At 39.2% G+C, this 19,538-nt stretch overlaps 1 protein-coding gene across 11 annotated transcripts in view; it reads left to right on the top strand.

Annotated features, from left to right (window-relative positions):
• The first annotated feature begins 2,364 nt into the window (after nt 1–2,364).
• Nucleotides 2,365–19,538, top strand: part of plekha7b (pleckstrin homology domain containing, family A member 7b) — a 121,993-nt gene continuing 104,819 nt past the window's right edge. For 4 of the 11 annotated variants that reach the window (XM_015338132.2, XM_015338125.2, XM_015338126.2 and 1 more), the window contains exons 1-3: nt 2,366–2,485; nt 2,610–2,686; nt 2,850–2,907. In XM_015338132.2, the coding sequence (XP_015193618.2) occupies nt 2,403–2,485; nt 2,610–2,686; nt 2,850–2,907 (218 nt within the window). In that variant the 5' untranslated portion in view covers nt 2,366–2,402. Of the gene's footprint in view, nt 2,486–2,609; nt 2,687–2,849; nt 2,908–3,427; nt 3,525–19,538 lie in introns of those variants that run through there. The other 7 variants (XM_015338123.2, XM_015338121.2, XM_015338120.2 and 4 more) reach the window with 3 other exon arrangements.

The following is a 19,538-nucleotide window of genomic DNA, read 5'->3' as shown; positions in this document are numbered from 1 at the left end:
ACTATCGAATTGTACGCACCTGCTTAAGATGTCCAAACAAAATTGTTTAAAGTGTTTTAGAAATTGGTGATTTAAGGGTGATCAGGTATCAGTAATGAATCAAGCATGGATTGATCGTCAGGATATGATATCAAATGATAAAGGCATCCCTGATGTCAGAATGTTGATTCGATAAAAATGTAAGTACATGGAGTAAAGAGTGCACAACTTCACCAGAGTTTAATTATTTTTGCTTTAAGGCAGACTCATACAATCTGCTGGATTGTGGCTATCCTGAACCAGGATTGGACAACTCTGCTCTGCCTGTTCCTTGCAGGTGAGATGCTGAGCTGCTCTCCACACTTTCCTCCATATATAGTTACACCAGTGTGATTCAGAGAACACACTGTGATGAGCAGCACCTGCCTGAACTAAACCATCATGTTCACACCAGCACAGTTGTATACACATCAGGGTTTCTGAATAAATCTCTCCTTCTTTCCAGTACAGTATTTTCGTTTTGTCCTAGAGATGAATGGGAAGACAGCATCAAATATTTCCCAAACTTATCTGTATTTCACTGCCTCGTGTCTCCACCCCACACACCATGCTAGATGAGCTGTAGCTCTATAAATAGGACTGGTGCCATATATCGATGTGAGCTATTCTGAGAAATCAAGGCGGCTTATGTTAGTGCTTTAAAAATGACTCTTTATCTGCAGCAATAATAAAACAGCGTAAGTATAAAAAGAGATACGCACCCAAATGCATTACTTTTCCCAAGGGAAACATCAAAGTGAAACGCAAATGAGATCATAGAAAGAATGGTATTACATCGTTGCTTCTGCCTGACTGTGTGTTTTGGAAGTACTTTAAAAAATAGATCTATTTAAGCTGTCAAGGAGATGATGTTTTTCACAAAATAAACCCCTAATGAATGTTACTTTAAGGAGTATAATACAACTGGGGTTCATGTCTAAAACTATGGCGTAGAAATCTCTGTTTACAGGACCCTTAGGATACTCTGTTGCAAACATTTTTCAACTTTAACTGGTCATAAAGTGACAAAAATACCAGTTTGAGTTTGGAAGAAGAATTATTTCTCCAAGAATTGTTTTTCATATAACTTAAACCAGAAACATAACCTTGCCGTTCACCTAATTTGATCGTGTCCTTGAACTTTTTCAGGGTCATACAATGTCATTCATCTTTCCTGTCAGTGACACACATCTTTAACTTTAAAGAGTTTACAGTGTTTTCCTCTTGGCTTGTTCTACATCCAGCCTTTTTGATGTCCTTTTACCATATATATATATACAGTATCTCAGTCATGAATTCTTCAAATGCTGTTTTATGTCTCTAGGTTTTTGAAATCAAAGAAACGAGTGTCCTTTCTTGTGTTACCTACTGTATATCTGATTGAACCCCGAGTATAATCACGCAATAAGGGAAAAATCAAAATAGCTTGACAGTGATGTTTTTTTCCTTTGTTGATACTGACTGCAGTCTCTAACTGAAAGGAACTTTGCTTTATAACACTTTTAGCAACACAAAGGACAAAGGACATAAAATTCAAAGGTATACCTTCAGGTGCATTTAAAAGAAACCAGGATATAATTCCCATAACGTTCTTCAGAGGTGTTTGTTGAATTCGTTGAGCGGTTTACTGTTTAACTACACTCTTTCTATTCCTAATAATTGGAAAGGTATGTAAAGTAGGTGATGACTTTTTTCACCCAGGTTGGCCGTTTGTGTGTCAAAGATGTTTGCAGAGAAACTAGCTTTCGATAGCTTTGGTGTGTAATTTGCATTTGGTAACCTGAAATAGTAAATTCAACTATACAAATACTTCCTCTTTCAATTCGGAAAAAAGAGAGGCTTGGACCTGTAATGAATTGCATTTATCTATATTTTCGCCTGCATAAAGCCGCTTATTGGATCAGCAGTGACACGCAACTACTGAAATATCCTTCTGTCTGTATATTGTGATCTGAACCTCACATTTAGTGCCCCAGTTAAATACCGTACATTTTGCAGAACTCCCCCCACTTAATGCCCTTGTTGCTTTAGGACTTTTGACAGCGATATGTTTACAATTCAGAGATTTTTAGCGGTATTAACGCTAAATCCCTTAGCATACGTTCCGACTGTTCAATTGCGACATTAATTCCCTAATTACAATTCGTGGTGGCAGTAACTGGCTTTGTGCGCCGCGCCATCCACCAGAACCGAATGCGGTTTTCCAACAAGTTATTTTCTGTCGGCTGGGAAAATAAGATTGCAAAGACTTGCTACTCTCCGCAACCATAAAAAGCCAGACCTGCCCCTTTAAGAGCGCAGCGGCCCTAGTGGTGATTAATGAGTCTCGGATTCCCTGGAGACTCCACGGAGAAGAGAATGAAATAGTACTTCAAACCAAGATCATGGCGGCTCCGCTCGGGCGGGATACTTTACCTGAACACTGGTCTTATGGAGTTTGCAAAGACGGAAGGGTGTTTTTCATTAAGTAAGCGTGCACTTTTCTTCTGCCTGGAAGCTATACGAGGAGTCGCTGCACAGATTGCTTTGGACAGTTGCTCTTGGACTTCTTTGTTCCGTAACAGGTGTTTTGTTTTTTCTTTCCCCTACAGTGATGAAACTCGAAGCACGACTTGGCTTCATCCTCGAACTGGTGAACCTGTCAATTCGGGGCATATGATACGATCAGGTATGTTGTGTTAAAAGTCAGAAACCTGGCTTTTTTTAAAATCAGGATTGGGCTTTTCCCAAGAGTGATAGAATTCCAGAACGTACCTTTTCGAAACCAAAAGAAACAAAAGTTCGCCGACGCGTAAAAGCAATTTTATGTTTTGGGTCTTTTCTATCTCCAGATCTCCCGCGAGGATGGGAAGAAGGGTTTACAGAAGAAGGGGCCAGTTATTTTATAAAGTGAGTGTACTTTCTCATCTTGCGCAAGTTTTGGGAATTTCAATTTTATGCAGTCGCTAATCAGAGCTGTGAAGCCCCTGTTCGATTAGCGACTGCATATGTTTTTGCAACCTGTTGCATTCAAGATGTTTTCAAGTTACAGCTCAGGCTTCAAATCAGTTACCTAGAAGGTGTTAGCGTAATGAATGAGAGTTAAAGATGGGGGGGTCCTCCTGGTTATATCTGACTTTCACTTTCTGTAGTTTGTGGAATAGTATTGTCTTGTACTTTGCGACCGCAATTCAAGTGCGTGATCATGAAGGGCTATAAGGAGAAAGCGCAAGTTTGCTTGTCGGCCGTGTTAAACACAAGGGGTGAACTGTGGTTCAAAGTCTAGATTTATCACTCCTTTGCTCACCCATACCAACGCAACTAGTTCCCGTATCAAGTTTGTAGTTTGGGCTGTGGTGGCATTGTGCAGTACAGTCGTCTTCATTGGGGAGTTCTTTCTGTATAAAATTGTGCAGGGGAGTTAGAATAGACTGGACAGTTCCCTGTGTCGGATACAAATGCTGTTAAAACGTTGGATACATTTGATGTTGGTTACGCGGCAGAAAGTTACATTTGCCTGCTCTGAGGTAATACATTTAAAAAACTTCCGAGTATAGCGTATGAAAACAACAATGTAGCAGCTCGGCGCAAGTATTTATAAACATGAATACTAACAAACAGCTAGGTACAGCTTATTAAAAAAGCGTTTGTGACTTTTTCTAACTAGTTATTATTTGTATATTTAGTAAAATAAATGAATGCGTTGTCAACTGTTAGACAATGTTTATTTGCCTATAGCCATTCCGTTTAACCCTGATGTGAAGTTCAACAACGCCTTTAGTTGGGACACAAAAACAAGTGTGTATGGAACTGCAGAAATGTAGTTTAAGAAGTCCTTGATTCGTGCTATCATGACGATTTCCTGGCTATCTGAAACGGAGGAATGCAGTGCAATTATTATGAATATTATGAATACTGACTAAATAATTAGTATGCACTATTGCGCAAGATACTGTCTGGATTGAGTGAACTCGGGACCCATAGATATTTTAATTTCATTAGCAAACACTAACCTGTTGCGACACATATTTCATTCTTGGGGGAAAAAAGCTTTCTGATATACAGGACATTTGGGTATAAAAATAGCACCCGGCTCTGAGCACTTAGTTTTCATTGCAGGGAATAATACAGTTAACAGAAAAGTGAAGCCGACTAGAAAGTTTTGAATTAATTACACACTGAGGGAATTTATGTGATGTGAGATGCAAGCTGTCGACAGACACTGTGCCCATGATGTACAGTAAAAAAAAAACTACTCCTTGCTTCTGTAGCTCTGTTTTCCTTTGAGATGTTTTCATTATACCGTTGCTGACAATTGTAACAGTGCAAATGACGCTGCATTTTTTTATTCCACATATTGCTAAAAATGTCTTTTTTTTCCTTAGCTGTTATAAAATGAGAAATCGGATTTACCCGAGTGAAGTGAATACTTTTATTTGTTCTTCATACAGAACAGGCACCGTAGAAAAATCCACAAATAAACAGAGGATGTTTTTCTGTGTTTGTTCTTCTCTGGGGGCTGATGAATTTTTACAGAGGTAAATATTTGTTGTGGGTCATTTGAAACAAGTGCTGGATCCGAATGAGACAGCTGTGAAGTGCCATACACCAGAAACAATTTCTCGTCTTCAGCATTGTTCGAGTCCATTAGCAGTGTTAACAGTACAGTTCATCTGGAACAGTACCAAGTTTTAAGCTACTGTAGAAGCACGTTTTAATTGGCAGAATGAATATTTGTGGTTCAATGGCTTGTTCAGGTTATTTGAATTTGTTTGGTAGTGTATTGGGTGGCACAGTAATGCAGGGGGTAGCATTGCTCTGGGCTCAATTTCTGACCTGGGTACGATCAGCGTCTATGTTCTCCCTCTGTTCACGTGGTTTTCTTCTGGGTGCTCCAGTTTCCTCCCACAGTCCAACAGCAGACAGGTAGCTTCATTGGCTTCTGGGAAGATTGGCCCTGTGTCTGTGTGCCCTGCGATGGACTGGCATGCTGTCTAGGGTGTAGCTTGTGTTGCACCCATTGTTCGCTGGGATAGGTACTGGCTTCCCTGCAATCCTGGGTTGTAGTGCATTAATGTGGTATGTCTTTGTTCTGCAAAACAGGTCTTTGCCCTGATAGTCTGACAAAGACATGCTGGTACGTCTGACTTTATTGAAAGTAATGCTGTTTGTTTGTTTTAACTCCATGTTTCCCCATAGTCTAGGAATGACTGGGTTATGCCATTAGTAAGTGACTGTTCCATTCACAGGGCTTGCTAAAATGATGGTGCACCATTGGTTTGATGATGGTGCACCTGTGAGTTTGCAGTGATGTTACTGTCCGTTGTGTTACTCTTCCAAACAGTGCTGGCTCTGGTGTTGGTACTGAGGGACTCCCAGCTTGAAAAATGGGAGATGTCTTTGTTGAGCACGTTTATTGGAGGGAAGCTCACGCGTTCCCCTGAGCCCGTATGAGGGCTGTAACAGTAAAGTTACTAGTTCAAGCTGTCTGTGTATATATAATTTGCTAAAGGGTGGTGTAAGGTCTGTTTAGAGTGTAATTAAATGCAGGCATTCATACACAGAGGCAATAGAAGGATCCATAGACTCAGAGTGGCAGTGAGTGCTGTTGGTTCTGAACCTGCCCGACTAAGAAAATCAAGAAAGGGCTGTATCGTGCAGTCATTAACCTGGGGTGAGGGCGACAGGGTAATCATGACAAGCACGTCCCAGGCAAACTGGCTGGGGTCTAGATAAGTGAAAGGAGATGCATGGTTTGCACTCCCAGTCGGAGATGGAGTTGGTACGCTCTGTTGGGAAGGGAGATGGACAGAGGAACTTTGGCTGCTGGTTCAGGCTGAGGGAATCTTGTTAAGATCTTGACCGAAAGGGGAGTGGGGGTGTGGTACAGTATATGAGCCAAATTGGGGCTGAAAGGTGATTTCACTACACCCGAGTTGATCCAGTCTAGGGCTTGGGTTTGAGATTTCCTGTATGGTCATGGTCTGCTTGGAAGTACATAAGGTTCATGGACCTGACTGTCGGGTGGTTGTTGTATGTAGGTACTCCTACACAGTGCTACTGTTTAAGGGGCACCTATCTTGGTGATGTGTAACTGGCAGTGACAAAAAGCAACCCAAAATAGATCTCTTGATCTTTTGGAAATTTGCTTCCCTCATTGTAGTTTTCTTTCCAGATTGAGGTAGATGTATTTTAATATGCCCTTGACTTAGGTCACTGAGGAATGTTTTTTTCAGTGCATGTCTTGTATGACTGGGGAGGGGAGGGTGTGACAGATCTATAAGGGATTTGTGTTTATTCAGTTTGTTTTGCTCTTGAAAGGATAACCTCAATGTAAACTACATCCACCCCTTTTAGTACCTTATCAGATCACAAAGCAAAGGTTACCTGATGCACAGGAAAGGCTTCTTTCACTTTTAGAACCTGTTTGCTTCCATCTGCTTTTCCTATTGTCAGTTTCAAAAACAAATGATTACTTTCAGTCTTTCCTCCTTCAGAGTTCTTTACTTTTATTGAAAGGCCTTTTTATGCAGTAGTGGTATACCTGACCAATAAGATTGTTTTGTATAGTTCACAAATGCAAGCATTTGCCTGCTGGTGATCGCTAATTTCACCTACAGAAAGCCAGGGTAGAAATAAGATAGCTTCTTGTTATTCTGCATTAAATTTATATTGGAACAAAGATGAGATAATATTTGCATTGCATTTCATGTAACCCTGATTCCATGTTTTTCACATTGACATTTTGGATATAGTAGGAATTATTGTTTTTTATGCAGCCTTAAACTTTCAAATTGACATTCCAAAACTTTTTTTTTAAATCCAGTAAGTTTTCTTCTTGGTTTCTGTGCTTTTAAGAAGATTAATTTATTAGCCATGTAATTGCTTTTATATTGGGCAATTTACATGTCATTTTGGTGTGCAAAATAGTGACCAATTGTCTGTTATTCCATAATAAGTGTCCAGATGGTGTACATTATCTGTTCTTAAAATGTTCTATTTCAAATGAGTAAACTCATACATGTTCAATGTGCAAGCAGAGGAGATTTGGACCTCATTCACAAACCCATGTAGAAGACTGCCCCATACTCTACTGTGTCAATGCTTGCACAATTGCGATGGTTAGCTGAAGACAGGTTTGGCTTAGAAGAAGCCTGGTCACATGCTCTTTGAGCAGCAGGACTACAGAACATGTTTGAAACGTCTTATCTGTGTGTACAGAAGAACTGCTGTAAAATTGGGACCATGTGACAGGAGCTTCTTTTACAGATTATTTTGTTTGTTTTGGAAGGCAAACAGTAATTGCTCTGGATTGGATGAGGAGGGGAGTGTGCCAGAGAAGTCTTTTTTTAATATTCCAAAATGTATAAATGCAAATAAGAAGTCATTTTTTCTTGTTAACTTTTCTGCAGGAAAATGATTATTTAACAAATTACGCCCTGTAGCAGTCAGCTGCAGATGCTCTGCAAGGAGTCTTGATGGCATGTGCAGTGATCTGTGTGTAGATGGGGAAAGCTGTAAACAAACAACTTCTGTTCTAAAACAAACTGCCTCAAAACAAAGAACAAAAGGTAACTGGTGATACAGGGATACAGCGGTAGGCCTGTAGTGGGATCCCAGCAGGTCTGGGAAGCCCAGTAGTGTTGGTAGACCAGTAGGTGGTGCTCTTCCATCAGGACTAGAATTCCTGAACTGTAATGGGTTGTGGGGAGTGCAGTAGGAGGTTCTGTCCTTGCAAATGTTTCAGGGGTTGCACAGTCTAACCAAGTTTCTTTTTTAATCCAGCTGGTGAAGCAATCTCTCCCTTCTCTACCTGCTGTCAGAAGAGGTGTTAGTGGGCCCAGTAGGTGGTGCTCACACTGTCCTAATGCCCTATTATATTGATGGGGAGACTATGTAAAGAAAGCGAGACATGAAAATTAGGTCCTGAGTCTTAGTGGTCATTAAAAATCCCAGGGTGTTTCTTGAAAAGAGTAGGGGCGTTACCCTGGCGTCCTGGTCAAATTTCCCCGTGCACTTTAACAGTCATGGCCTCCTGATAACCCCATCTATGAATCACTTTCAGCACTCTTTTCTCCTCCCCAGTGACAGCTAACGTGTGGCGAGTGTACGGATTCACTTTCGCTGCCATCGCATCATCCAGGTGGTGCTACACATCGCTGGCCCCCATTATTTGTAAATTGCTTTGAGTGGTTTGTCCAGAAAAGAGCTATATAAGTGTAAGGAATTATTATTAATTATAACGATTGATGAATGAAAGGGGTCTATTTAAAGTGCTTTAGGATGAAACGCACTACATAAGTGCAATTATTATTATTCAGTGTGGAACTTAATCTTGCATTGTTAGTGCGGGGATACAATTGGCTTGCATTCTTGTGCTTTAAAAAAAATAGATGTTTTTTTTTAATTATATTGGTCAGTTTATTTTGGAACACTTTACTAAACCCAGAACATTCAGAAAACACAAAAGGAAAAGAGATCTGATTACACAAGTTTAGAAAAAACTTCCAATTGTGATTTCAGTTTTTGCACTAGCAAAATGCAAATTAGCTGTAACTCTTTCCACAATCATTTCTGTAACTGGATGCAATTAAGTACAACCTTAGGGTGTCTCATTCTCCATCCAGTTTCATATGACTGAATTTTTTTGTTGACTCCAGTGACCTGCCAGTAAATGTCATCATGGACTTGATCTCGCAAGCTACGTCTTACTGATCGTTATACTTTTTCTGATGCCCACGATGGCTCAACAAAGTAAGAAAAAAAAGCCTGTAGTTCTGGAGATGTGCCTTCATTTCACATAGACCACTGGTTGTGTACTACTTGCTGGGGTGGAAAGTAATGACTAATGAACAAATAATAGTGCATTAAGGTTGTGTTCAAAATTTTGTAAGAATTTGCTTTGAATATTTAAGGGCGTGTATCTATCCCATGAAACCCTTTATTGAATTATCAGTAAAGCCAGTGTTTGGAATGTGCTGGTCTATTACATCATCATTCTGGTACATCTGATTTTGATTTTTGTTTTCTGGCTCTTCATAATGGCTTATGGAACTCAATTCCCTAAGAACTGTCCCCTTTTCAATTTTAATCATGTTGGATTCAAAACATATTTGATTATAACCCATAATCCAGAACAGTCTAATATGGGTGTGCTTTTTAATCCTATATGTGAATTCTTTTTTAATCCTTTACACAAATACGTTGAGCTGATATAAAATTCCTGAGCTTGTTTCCCATCTAATTATTTTGACGTTCCTGAGGCGAGTTTGCAGCCTTCCTGTGACTGAGTGAGGGAATCGGTTATTCCCCTGTTCATGGAGATAAATCCATGACACAGTGGGCAAGACTTGTCTTTACTGTCTGTCTTGTTAATTCTTGTTGCTGTCAAATATTTTACGAACATTATATTTTTATATTGGGGTAGGCCATACTGGCCGTTTTTTTCCCCCCACATCATTCAGGAGTAAAGACAGGTGTGGTACAGGTGACGTTTTATCTCTACTTCAGGTTCAGAAAATTTGCTACAGTTGTCAGATGTACGTGTTCCAAGATTTTTAATTTTATCTTTCCATATAGTGCTACAATTTAATATGAAACTGCTGAGTAAAACTGTTCTTAAACTTTTTTTAGCAAGAGGGGAGTAATTATCATTTGGTAGGTATTATATATATGACAACATTTTGGGCTAGGATCTGAACTAATTTTAGATAATGTTGGGATTTAAATCAGGCTGGAATTTGCCGTGTTTCATGTGCAGGGCAATGTATTTTGAATATGACTGTTTGCAGGTGCTTGCTTAGAGTATTTCTGCAAATGGTTGTTCAGGTTTTATGCTAATTAGTCATTTTGTTCTGCTAATGTGAGTTTAGTCAGAGCATTAATGTTCAACACAAGCAGGAGGTAATCTATTAAGGTGACTGTTTTTAAACTGAGTAATTTCTAAATGATTGTGAGTCACCTGTTTCCTAGTGTTAGGGTCACAAAGTATCCTTTTTAATCAGTTCATGAAAGCCTTTGTTCTGGTGGCAATTAACAGCAGACTGAAGGCCTGTGTGGTGAAAGCAGGGATGAAACTCAATCGAGTGCTTTTGTGGTCGTTTTGCAAGAGTATGAAAGGAATGTTAGCACAGGGGGGGTCTTAGTTGATAGAATTTCTGAGATTTGATCACATGAATTCCAAAAACAAACACAAATGAAATAAACTGAAAAGGGAAACAGAGATGAAGGTTAAATAAACATTAACTCTCTGTTTCTATAATAGAAAATTGGTCCCTGTCCCCCTTTTCTCTCTAAATGCATGGGTAGATAGAATTTGGAAATATTGGTGGATATTGCTGTGGGGAAGAAATGGATATTTTTTCAAATTGAGTACTGGATCAATTTTGGTCCAGCATTCTCCCTGTAGCATCAGGATAAAGAGACCATCGTTGTACGAGCATTATCACACAACAGGTCATTGTAATTATCAAGCACTAAAGTTTCTACTTCCACAATAACAGTGGAGTTAATGTGTTGAGACTTTCAGGTATCTAATGTACGTGCAATAACTAATGTACAAGTCCAGAGTTTCAATGCAGGTAGTTAAAGCTTTTTCTGAAAGACTTAGGACATCATCCTGAGGTGGTGGTGGACAGGAGTCCCCATCCCCTGTAAAGCCTTTTGAGTGTCCAGAAAAAGTCCTACATAAGTGAAAGAAATCTATTATTTTTATTATTATTTGATGTGTGTACAGTACATGATGTTGATGCATCATTTACATCTTCAAGGTAATGTGGTAAAGCAATAACAAAACAAAGTTAGGATACGTAGTTCAACATATAGAATTTAAATGAAGGGATGTAATATTAAAATTGTGTAATGCACAAGTAAGGCCTCCTTTAGACTATCCTGTACAATTTTGGTCACCATGTTGCAGAAAAGATATTTCTGCTCTGGAATCAATAAGAGGAAGTGCAAGCAGGTACGTTCCAGAGCTTAAGGGAATGTCCTACACTGGCATGCCAAGGGATTTGTACCTTTTTAGTCTCAAACAGTGAAGGTTACGAGGTGGCGTAAGGCATCGACAGTAAACACAATTGTTTAAAATGAACAGTGAAACACACACCAGAGGACACAAGTAGTGTAGAGGTGCATTTACAGTCGAAAACAGGAGGCACTTCTTTATCTAGTGGGTCGTGGGGGTCTTCTAGCTAGCCGTGTTGAAGCTGATACCCTTGCTTTTTTAAAGAAAGGGTTGGATGAGATCATTGGATCAGGTGGGTACTAATCAGCAAATGGGAAGATGAGCTGGAAGGCCTGCTTTCATTTTTAATTGTTCCTATGTTTTATTAGGCTTGAGGAGCTGAATTCCTTAGTAATTGGTTTACAAATAAGCAGGTCTCTGTGCAGGGAGAAAAATACAACTGTCTGAATGTCAGTACCATACCTCTGGAGGGGGTGGCATTCGGCTTGGGTGTCGTTGTGTCTCAGAGTGCTGTGCTGTCATGCAGTAAAGTCAATTTCACATTTTTGAGGAGCTAAACATCTGCCTTGTCTTGCAGCTATAACAAAACTGTTCAGAGGCTTTAGGAAATGATTATACAGGGTTTATATAATAACTGCTGCTGTATGATGACTGTATACCTTGGGCAATTATAGATCATTTCCATGCAAATGTCTTAAAAATTGAAACTGTGACAGAGATGTTTACCAGTTGGTGGTTGCCAGACAAGTAAGTTAGCTTAAAAAAATGAAATGAGATGCTCTAATGATAGTATGGTTTTCAGAAATAGTTAGCAGAAAATCGTGGCCAAAATTACATGCATATTAAGAACCAATATATCTGTTTCTCCAGTTCCAGCACTTATTATGTTGGTAAAATTAACTCGGCTGTCTCAGAGGGCATTAGGCTCGTCCTGGTTACTTTAAGCCTTCTTATTCCTGTTGTTTTGTTTTTATAGTTTCATTTTTCAAGCTTGAAATTTATAAGGCTTATAGTGCTAGGCACCGAGAGTCATTAACGCTGTCTGGTGGCTGTTCAAAAGAATGAAGACGATTCTAGCTTTGCAATGGTGTGTTTTAAAGGTCAACGAAAATAATTTAAAAAATTTGTTGCCTGTGACACTTTTATAGTTTGCTACATGAAGGGGGTCATTGTGCTGTGCGCTTGTGGAAATGTTTAAAGACCTTAAACTGCAACAGTGAAGCACAGAGAGATATGAAGGGCTAAATGTCAGAGCTGCTAAAATAATAAGTTATTTGTTGTTCTAAATGGCTTTGAGGTTCCTGTTTTGATCTTGTATTCTGGCATTGAAACTGAACATTGTCTCTTTGTCAGCTTTCACTGCCATTAGTAAATGAAGGAACAGTAGGTTTCTGGAGAGAAAGATGAAAAACAAATGGTAGAGCCAGTTTCCTGGAAAGAGTGTTGTGTGAAGCTCTGTTTGCTGAATGTTAAATCAACTTTTGCTTTCTGCCCATTTTTATTGTTGCTGTTGTTTAAAAAAGATGGCCAAAGGTGTAGGCAAGAGGAAGTGGACCTGTGAGTACTCAGGTGACTATATTGGTAGTTTAATTATTAACATGCATTTCTAAACCATTAGCTAATTCCTTACATATAACAAGTTTACTTGTGAAGATAAAAGGTACATTCAAGGTGGTCACATTTTTGGTAAGGCATTTAACTGTATCAACGTAACCTGAAGCAATTCATTAACCTGGAACATTACTTACACTTTCATGAATGATGCAGAAGACTGGATATTGATTTGTGCAGGAGCTTGCTTTTCAATCCAGTCTGTATATTGATGGCCACTGCTCAAATGTGCTTAGCAGTACAGCCTCTGAATGCATACTTCCAAATTTGTGTTTTGCCGACTTGAAATTGGAGCGAAAACCAGTCCTTGTAAAGTACAGTGCTTAATTTAAGTTTAAACACCTGGGTGCCTTTTTTCCCTACGCATGTTTTATAAATCGGGAACATGAACTATTCTTGCCGAGTTGCATTTTTATTCCGCAGATCTAAAGATGCCAAACTGCAGTGAATTTTAACATGAATTTTGTGATGATTTACTTGCAAACATGTAAACATTAATTCTGTGCTAAACATAATTGTTGATCTTTTCAGTTTGTTGATATTACAATAAGTATATTGAAATATAAATTATATCGAATCGTAAAAATAAATACTGATGACACATTTGACATGATGCACTTTAAGCGTGTTATTATGATGTTGTACTGTACTGTTGAAATCACAGTCCTGTTCTGCGGTTGGCTTGAAAAATAAACATGATCTCGCTGACGCTTTGTAAATGGTGAACCTCTGTCTCCTGACTTGCATTTGTGTGGGGATGAAAGGTTCTGTGTGTGAGAAACGTTGCTGGCTCCGGTCTTCCTGAAGAGCTCTGTTCTAGACCCAGCAGGCTGCAAGGGATCCAGCTACACATACCACTGCCGTGACAACAGGCGGCTGCTGGGGCAGCACGTTACTGGACATGTTTTAAATCCACACAATGAGGGGATTGTTGAACTGGTGCAGCCGTAGTAAAATCGGATTCATTAACATCTATCCCAGTGGACATGTAGCATTTTGTACACTGCATTACAGAAGCTGTTTTTTTTAAGTCTGTATAATTGAGAAGTGTGATTAGATTTTTTGGGGGGTAGTTTCTTGGAACAGTGTAATTAAGCAGAAAGCACTAAATCAAAGGGACTGCTTTCTTCTAAAGTCCAGACTTTTGAAAACTCCCAGAATCAACTTTTCGAGTCTAAATTAGTTTTGAGACTGAGATTTTTTTTCTTGCCTTGATACTATTACAATAAGAATAATTAAAAGTTTAAATGTAAGCATGCAGCAGATACTGTTAAAATACAGTTTGAGCAATTGGTACACTCTTCTGTATTTAAATGTGCCTTGATTTGGCTGAAGGCGTTTGTCCAATACTCTTCATACAGAGAGATATTGGTATGCAGTGGAATCCAAGTGCAATTTAATATGCCCCAAAGGAAGAATAGCTTGGATTAAGGTACAATTGTGTCTTATTAGTACAATAGCACTTTGTCATTCGGTACAATTTCCTGATGAACAGTGAACTGTTGACTTCGCTTGTGCAAGGCACTGGAAAAATCCATCGTCTCCTTTAACTAAATGAGCATGTATCTTGGAATTGCTATTGAAGGCTTACAAAGAAAGGTGTTCAGTTACCATGGTGTATTTAATTTCACATCCTTTTCAGACAGCTATGTCTTTCTTCATTTTTCCCATTAACTTATAATTGGTTTTGTCTGCTCCATGCCTGTGTTGGAATCTGGGTACAATGAATTAATTAGCTGCAAGATGCTTCAGTGGTGTAGGACTACAAAATGCTCTGGAGATCTGGCAGTGGAATTTCCATCTTGCACTAGTGTTCAGACTGGGTTGGAATGACATGTGATTGAGATGCTATTTTGGACCACTGCCAGCACGATGGTTTTACGCACTCTTGCACGGCTCTGAAATCTCTATTGTACACCAGGAAAACATCCACATTTTTGTCTTATAGGTGTTGCAGACCAGCTGTGCATGGCTCTGTACGTTAAGGTTACATCTTAGCTTTTTTTGCTATAGTCCTTAATTTTTAGAGGGGAATCAAAAGTAAAAGAAAATGCTTTTGTAAATTTGCAGCAGGTTTCGCTCCCATTTCTGATGATGTCTTCAGTGTAATGGGTTGTTAAAAAATCTCTGTTGGCCTTAGCTGAAAAATGCACATTTAAACCATCACTGTTGCTACACTATACTACTCTGTAGTACACCCTAAAAAACTGTGCTGTAGATGATAAATAAGATTGATTTACCTCATTGTTTTTACATGCATGATCACTGAACATGATGAGTTTGTGAAGATATCTTGCATTTTGAAAGTGTTGCAGAAACAACTGAATCAGAAGTTTTTGTTTAAAAACCCTTTTTATGCTTTGAATAAACCAGCAAAGAAAATATGGCTGAATTGTCAAACGGCCATTTTAAACATTTGAAATTTTCTGTTTCTTCCTGGAGAGGCTAATCAGCTAATTGCTCTGTGGATTTTTTGTGGTGTTGCTTGGTTCTTGTTTCTGCAGAGACTTGCTTTCCAGAATTTGAGTGACAGTCTGGTTTTTCAGTGCAGTGTACTGCTAATTTGCTTTCGCTTTGATGCCCCTCATCACCTTGGTGAGGCATATTCAGAAGTTATTTTTACATGAATGATGGGTAAGCAAAGTAAATAGCAATCCGAGCAGAAATGACTCCACAGAGTGACGCAGATTGCCAGTATAAGAGCACCACACAAGTGAGAAGTGCCATAGGGGATTCTAATTAATTGCAGACTGCTTCTCTCAAGTGATATTTAGTGGGCAATTTGTAGAATAGGCAAAGGTATATAGAAATCCATGTCCTTTCTACCTAGCTCAGTTGTGCCCATATGGAATGTGGAGATATGCCACTAAAACAAATCAGATTCCAGCTGTTGGACTTGTGCTAAACGTCTCTGCATTAAGAAGACTTGCTACATTAAGAAGCATCAAATAGTCCTGTATCTCAAAGCTGCTAGAGACCAAGGTGACTTTCCTGATAAAAATACAAGCATTTTCTAATTCATAATCATTTTAGGAATGATAAGCAGAGTCAATACTGCCATAAGAGAAAAGGGGAATTAATTTTCTAAATGAAAAAGTTCCTACGCAGGAAGGTGGCCACAGGCTACAATGCACACTACTGCAAAAGCTCACACTGCCTTACTAAAGACATGACTTTAATAAGGCAGTGATAGGGCTACTTCACTTTTGAGTTTTATTTTTTTTCCCACAAGGAGTATTATTATTTTTTTTATTTAGAATTGCCAATTATTTTTCATCATATACCAACTCAGTTGGGAATTGCTGGTTTTCTTATGTTATGGCCCACAGCGATGATTTTGGCACCTGGATAGCAACACAGACAGACAGCTCCAAACCACCCACCTTTTGAGACTCTTCATCCATGTGGACGTGATACACAGTGATGTATGGGGGGGTTCGTTGTAGATTGGAGGACATTCCTCAAAGACTGTATTACTGTATTACTGTCTGCTTTTATGCAGGGGGTTAAGAGAAGCCTAACAGACTGATTCCAGCCTTATTGCTGGAGATACTAAGCAATTGTGCATATCCTCTTGGGGAAACCCAGTCATGTTCGGTCAGCGGCGTGACCCAGGCTCGAAGCCGTGCTCTGTGGACATGGTATGGTTCAGCTTAACCTGCGCTCAGGTGAGCGACTTTACTGATTAAGCCCCTTGCTGGTCTCCCAGTCTAGTCATTGGTATTAAATTCTACATTCAGATTCTGTAATCTGCATTTGAATGCTTTGTTAATGGGAGGGACGTTGAATGGGACGTTGATATGAATGTCCTAAAATTATTTCATGAAGTATATTTGTTTAATGGTTGCCATTCATTTTGAATTCCTTTAAAGGAAACAAAGGCGCCATATTTAAGCTGGCTTTTATTTTTGCAGCAAATTGCCACCGTGCCTTTTCAGATGTGTACTGAAGCAGTGTTCCCCTTGAAGTCTGTTCAAGCCAGGCTCACTGTGCTCATTCCAGCTCCAGTCTGCCAAATCTGTGATGTGAACTGCATGGCAATTATGTGTATAGGAGTTACTCACATTGTTTGGGCATATGGGTAAAAGAAAAAAAAGAAGTGAGATCTTCAATACAGACTGTTGTGGAATTTTAAAAAAGCAAAGTGACTGTATTGGAATTATTGGACTCTGTTTGACACAGTGGAATACTTGTAAATCCTCAGTATAACTATTGGTGGGAAATGAGTTCAGCTGAAGTAGGTACGGTTTATAGCAGGGGTCTTCAGTCGTGGGTTTGGGATCCTTTGGGAGACCTCTGGGACTGAGACTAGAGGCCCTAGAAACAAAAACATTTCATTCTCGGTTTAAAAATGTGCAAAGTCTGGACACATACACACTTCATGTACCGGCAACAGTCACAGAGGATCTGTTGACCTGTACTTCTGCGTTGGATATTGTTTAATAAGCAGTAGAATGATTTAAAATTACGCCTCCATTCATTCCTTCACATGGAGTATTCCCAGTCTTGCAAATGAAGGCCTGTAATGTTGGTAACATGGGTGTTTTCATGCTATATGGCCAAAGAGTGGCACTCCTAATCCACCCTATTGTAGAATCTGTTACATGGTTCCTCTGAATTGTTCAAGTTTTAACAGCAAAATGATAATGAGACAGAAGATGGCAACACCTCAGTCTGAAATGAGTTATCCAGGTACTGTAACGAAGCATCTCGGCAGCACAGGGGTATGATCCTATCTAATTAAGTCTAATTATCACTCATGTACCAATGTAAACTATAATTTAGGGATTTATTTTGAAAAGCATAATGTAAGCTTGTGGAACTTTTTGATGACAGTGAAGTGTAGTTTTGAAAGTGCATTTTTAATGACATCCTACTTCAAAAGTAGTAAAAGTCTTTGTACTTCCTCCCCCATTCTGCATTTGCAGAGTACCAGGGGTATACAGACTGACTGGGGTAGAATACGCTTCAGGGGCCTTCCTTCCAGTATTGTCTGGACCTCCATGGATTTCATGATTTATTTTAAAATTGTGACTCAGTGACTTGACTCTTGTAAGTGTGACTCCTGCTGTGCCTTTTATTGCCAGCAAATGAGGACTGAAAGAACCTGTTGTGAGTCTTTTCAACAGGTAAGAATAAAAGCCAGTTTGGAGGTTTTTTTTTGCTCTCAAAGTGTCTTTTCAGTATGTTTGAGTGTGCTACGTTTCCGTGGGCTGACTTTATTATACTATTGAAAGATAAAATCTGTAGCTAAAATGTCTTCTTGAGTAAGTGAAATAGGAGATGAAACCTCAATAAAGACCAAAAAATGCAAGCAGTTACCCTGTAACGAATGTGCTCTTCAATAGAAGCTATCAAAAGTGTGCAACATTTTTTTTTGTGCATTTATTTTGGTGCAGTCTTAGTAAGGTGAGGTTTCTTAGAAACAAAACACAAATTGTAATTGCTGTATAGGGAAAAGATGTATAAATGTATAGATATTTGATGTACTGTACACATTGTTTGTTATCTTTAGTGCTGTAAAATACCTAAGCCCTCTTGTGATTATAGGGCTTTGAATTTGAATAGATTTGAATTTGAATAATTGCATCTAATGTGACCTTTAAGCTTGCTAGTTATTGCTTGCTTTTGTAAGGAAACATTCTTCAAATTTTTCTTCGACAATATTTTTCATGGAGAAGATCAGTGTGGAAAACAGCTGGGGTCAACAGCGTGTTGCAAATGGCTGTAGTGAGAGCCCTGCAAAACTAATGACAAGGGTGACCAGAAAGGCAAGAAAGGATCCAACTTGGAAAGTAATTCATAACCTTTTCTTTGAACTCTGCCCAGTGGCACCTCCTGAAATAAACAAGATCTCATTTAGATGGAAGTACCGTCAAATCTTCAGGCAGTTGTCAGATTTCTTTTGAGTACTTTACTGGCTTGTAAATATTGTTAATGGTGTGAGAGGATAGCAGTGATTGTCTCTACACCCCATCTATTAAATATTTGATCTTTTTTTAATATACCTTCTGGGGTTGTGTTGACGTGCTTCAAAGTTTAAAGTCCAGGTATATCAAAGACACATGCCAGCTTGAGTTCTTTTTGAGAACGGGCTGCCACTGACTCTCCCTTAGCTGCATTCTGCTGCTTTATCCTTTGTGAGATGCTGGGCAGAAAGGTCTCCACATTTCCAATCTTTTAGCAGCTTGTGATTTAAAAGTTTAATTCTGTCCGCTTTGCCAAGCTGACTGAAAGCCAATGCAGTACAGCAATATATAGCTTGTAATTCCTGTATTTTCCTTTCAGTTTAGCTATTTTTCTGTGATGAGGCACTTATTGCGTTGGTGCTCATGAGCGCAGTGGGTGATTCTGTTACTTCCAAGTGCCAGTTTTATGACAGGTTCTTGTTGTGACTATGCATGCCTCTTGCTAACCAACCTTGAGGTCAACCAGGCAAAACTGACAGGTGCAGCCCATATTCTTGACAGTGGTCTGGCGTCCCACTAACCTCAAGTGCATTTAAATTAACTGCACTCTCCAGGTTTGAACCCAGGAAACATAAAGTATAGCACACCACAACCAATTGAGTTGATATCCATAATGTGTTGGACATCTGAGCCCTTTCCCTGTAATTTGTAATGTCCAATAAGAAGAAAAGGAAATTTATGTTGTAAAGATTGCTGAAAATGCATGTTCTTGTTGTTGGCTGTTCTTGTGAAAACAGCAGCAAAGCATAATCCTCTTTACCCGTTTTTCTTGTTTGAATCTTGCTTTAGTTTCCTTTCGGTAAGCATTTTTGTACCGTCTATCCTTGTGTCCTTCAGCTGGTTAAAAAAAAAGAGATAACGATGAAGAATGTTATACCCACATCTCAAACTGTGACCCTCCTATGCCAGGCCAGATCCAGCAGGCAGACTGGTAGGACTGGTAAAGGCATTTGTTGTTCCACTTAGCAGGCAGATTTTCTCTTTGAAAGCCTACC

The sequence above is a fragment of the Lepisosteus oculatus genome, chromosome 21, assembly GCF_040954835.1.
Source record: "Lepisosteus oculatus isolate fLepOcu1 chromosome 21, fLepOcu1.hap2, whole genome shotgun sequence".
Taxonomy (NCBI): Eukaryota; Metazoa; Chordata; class Actinopteri; order Semionotiformes; family Lepisosteidae; genus Lepisosteus; species Lepisosteus oculatus.
This window is presented reverse-complemented; position numbering and strand designations above follow the sequence as displayed.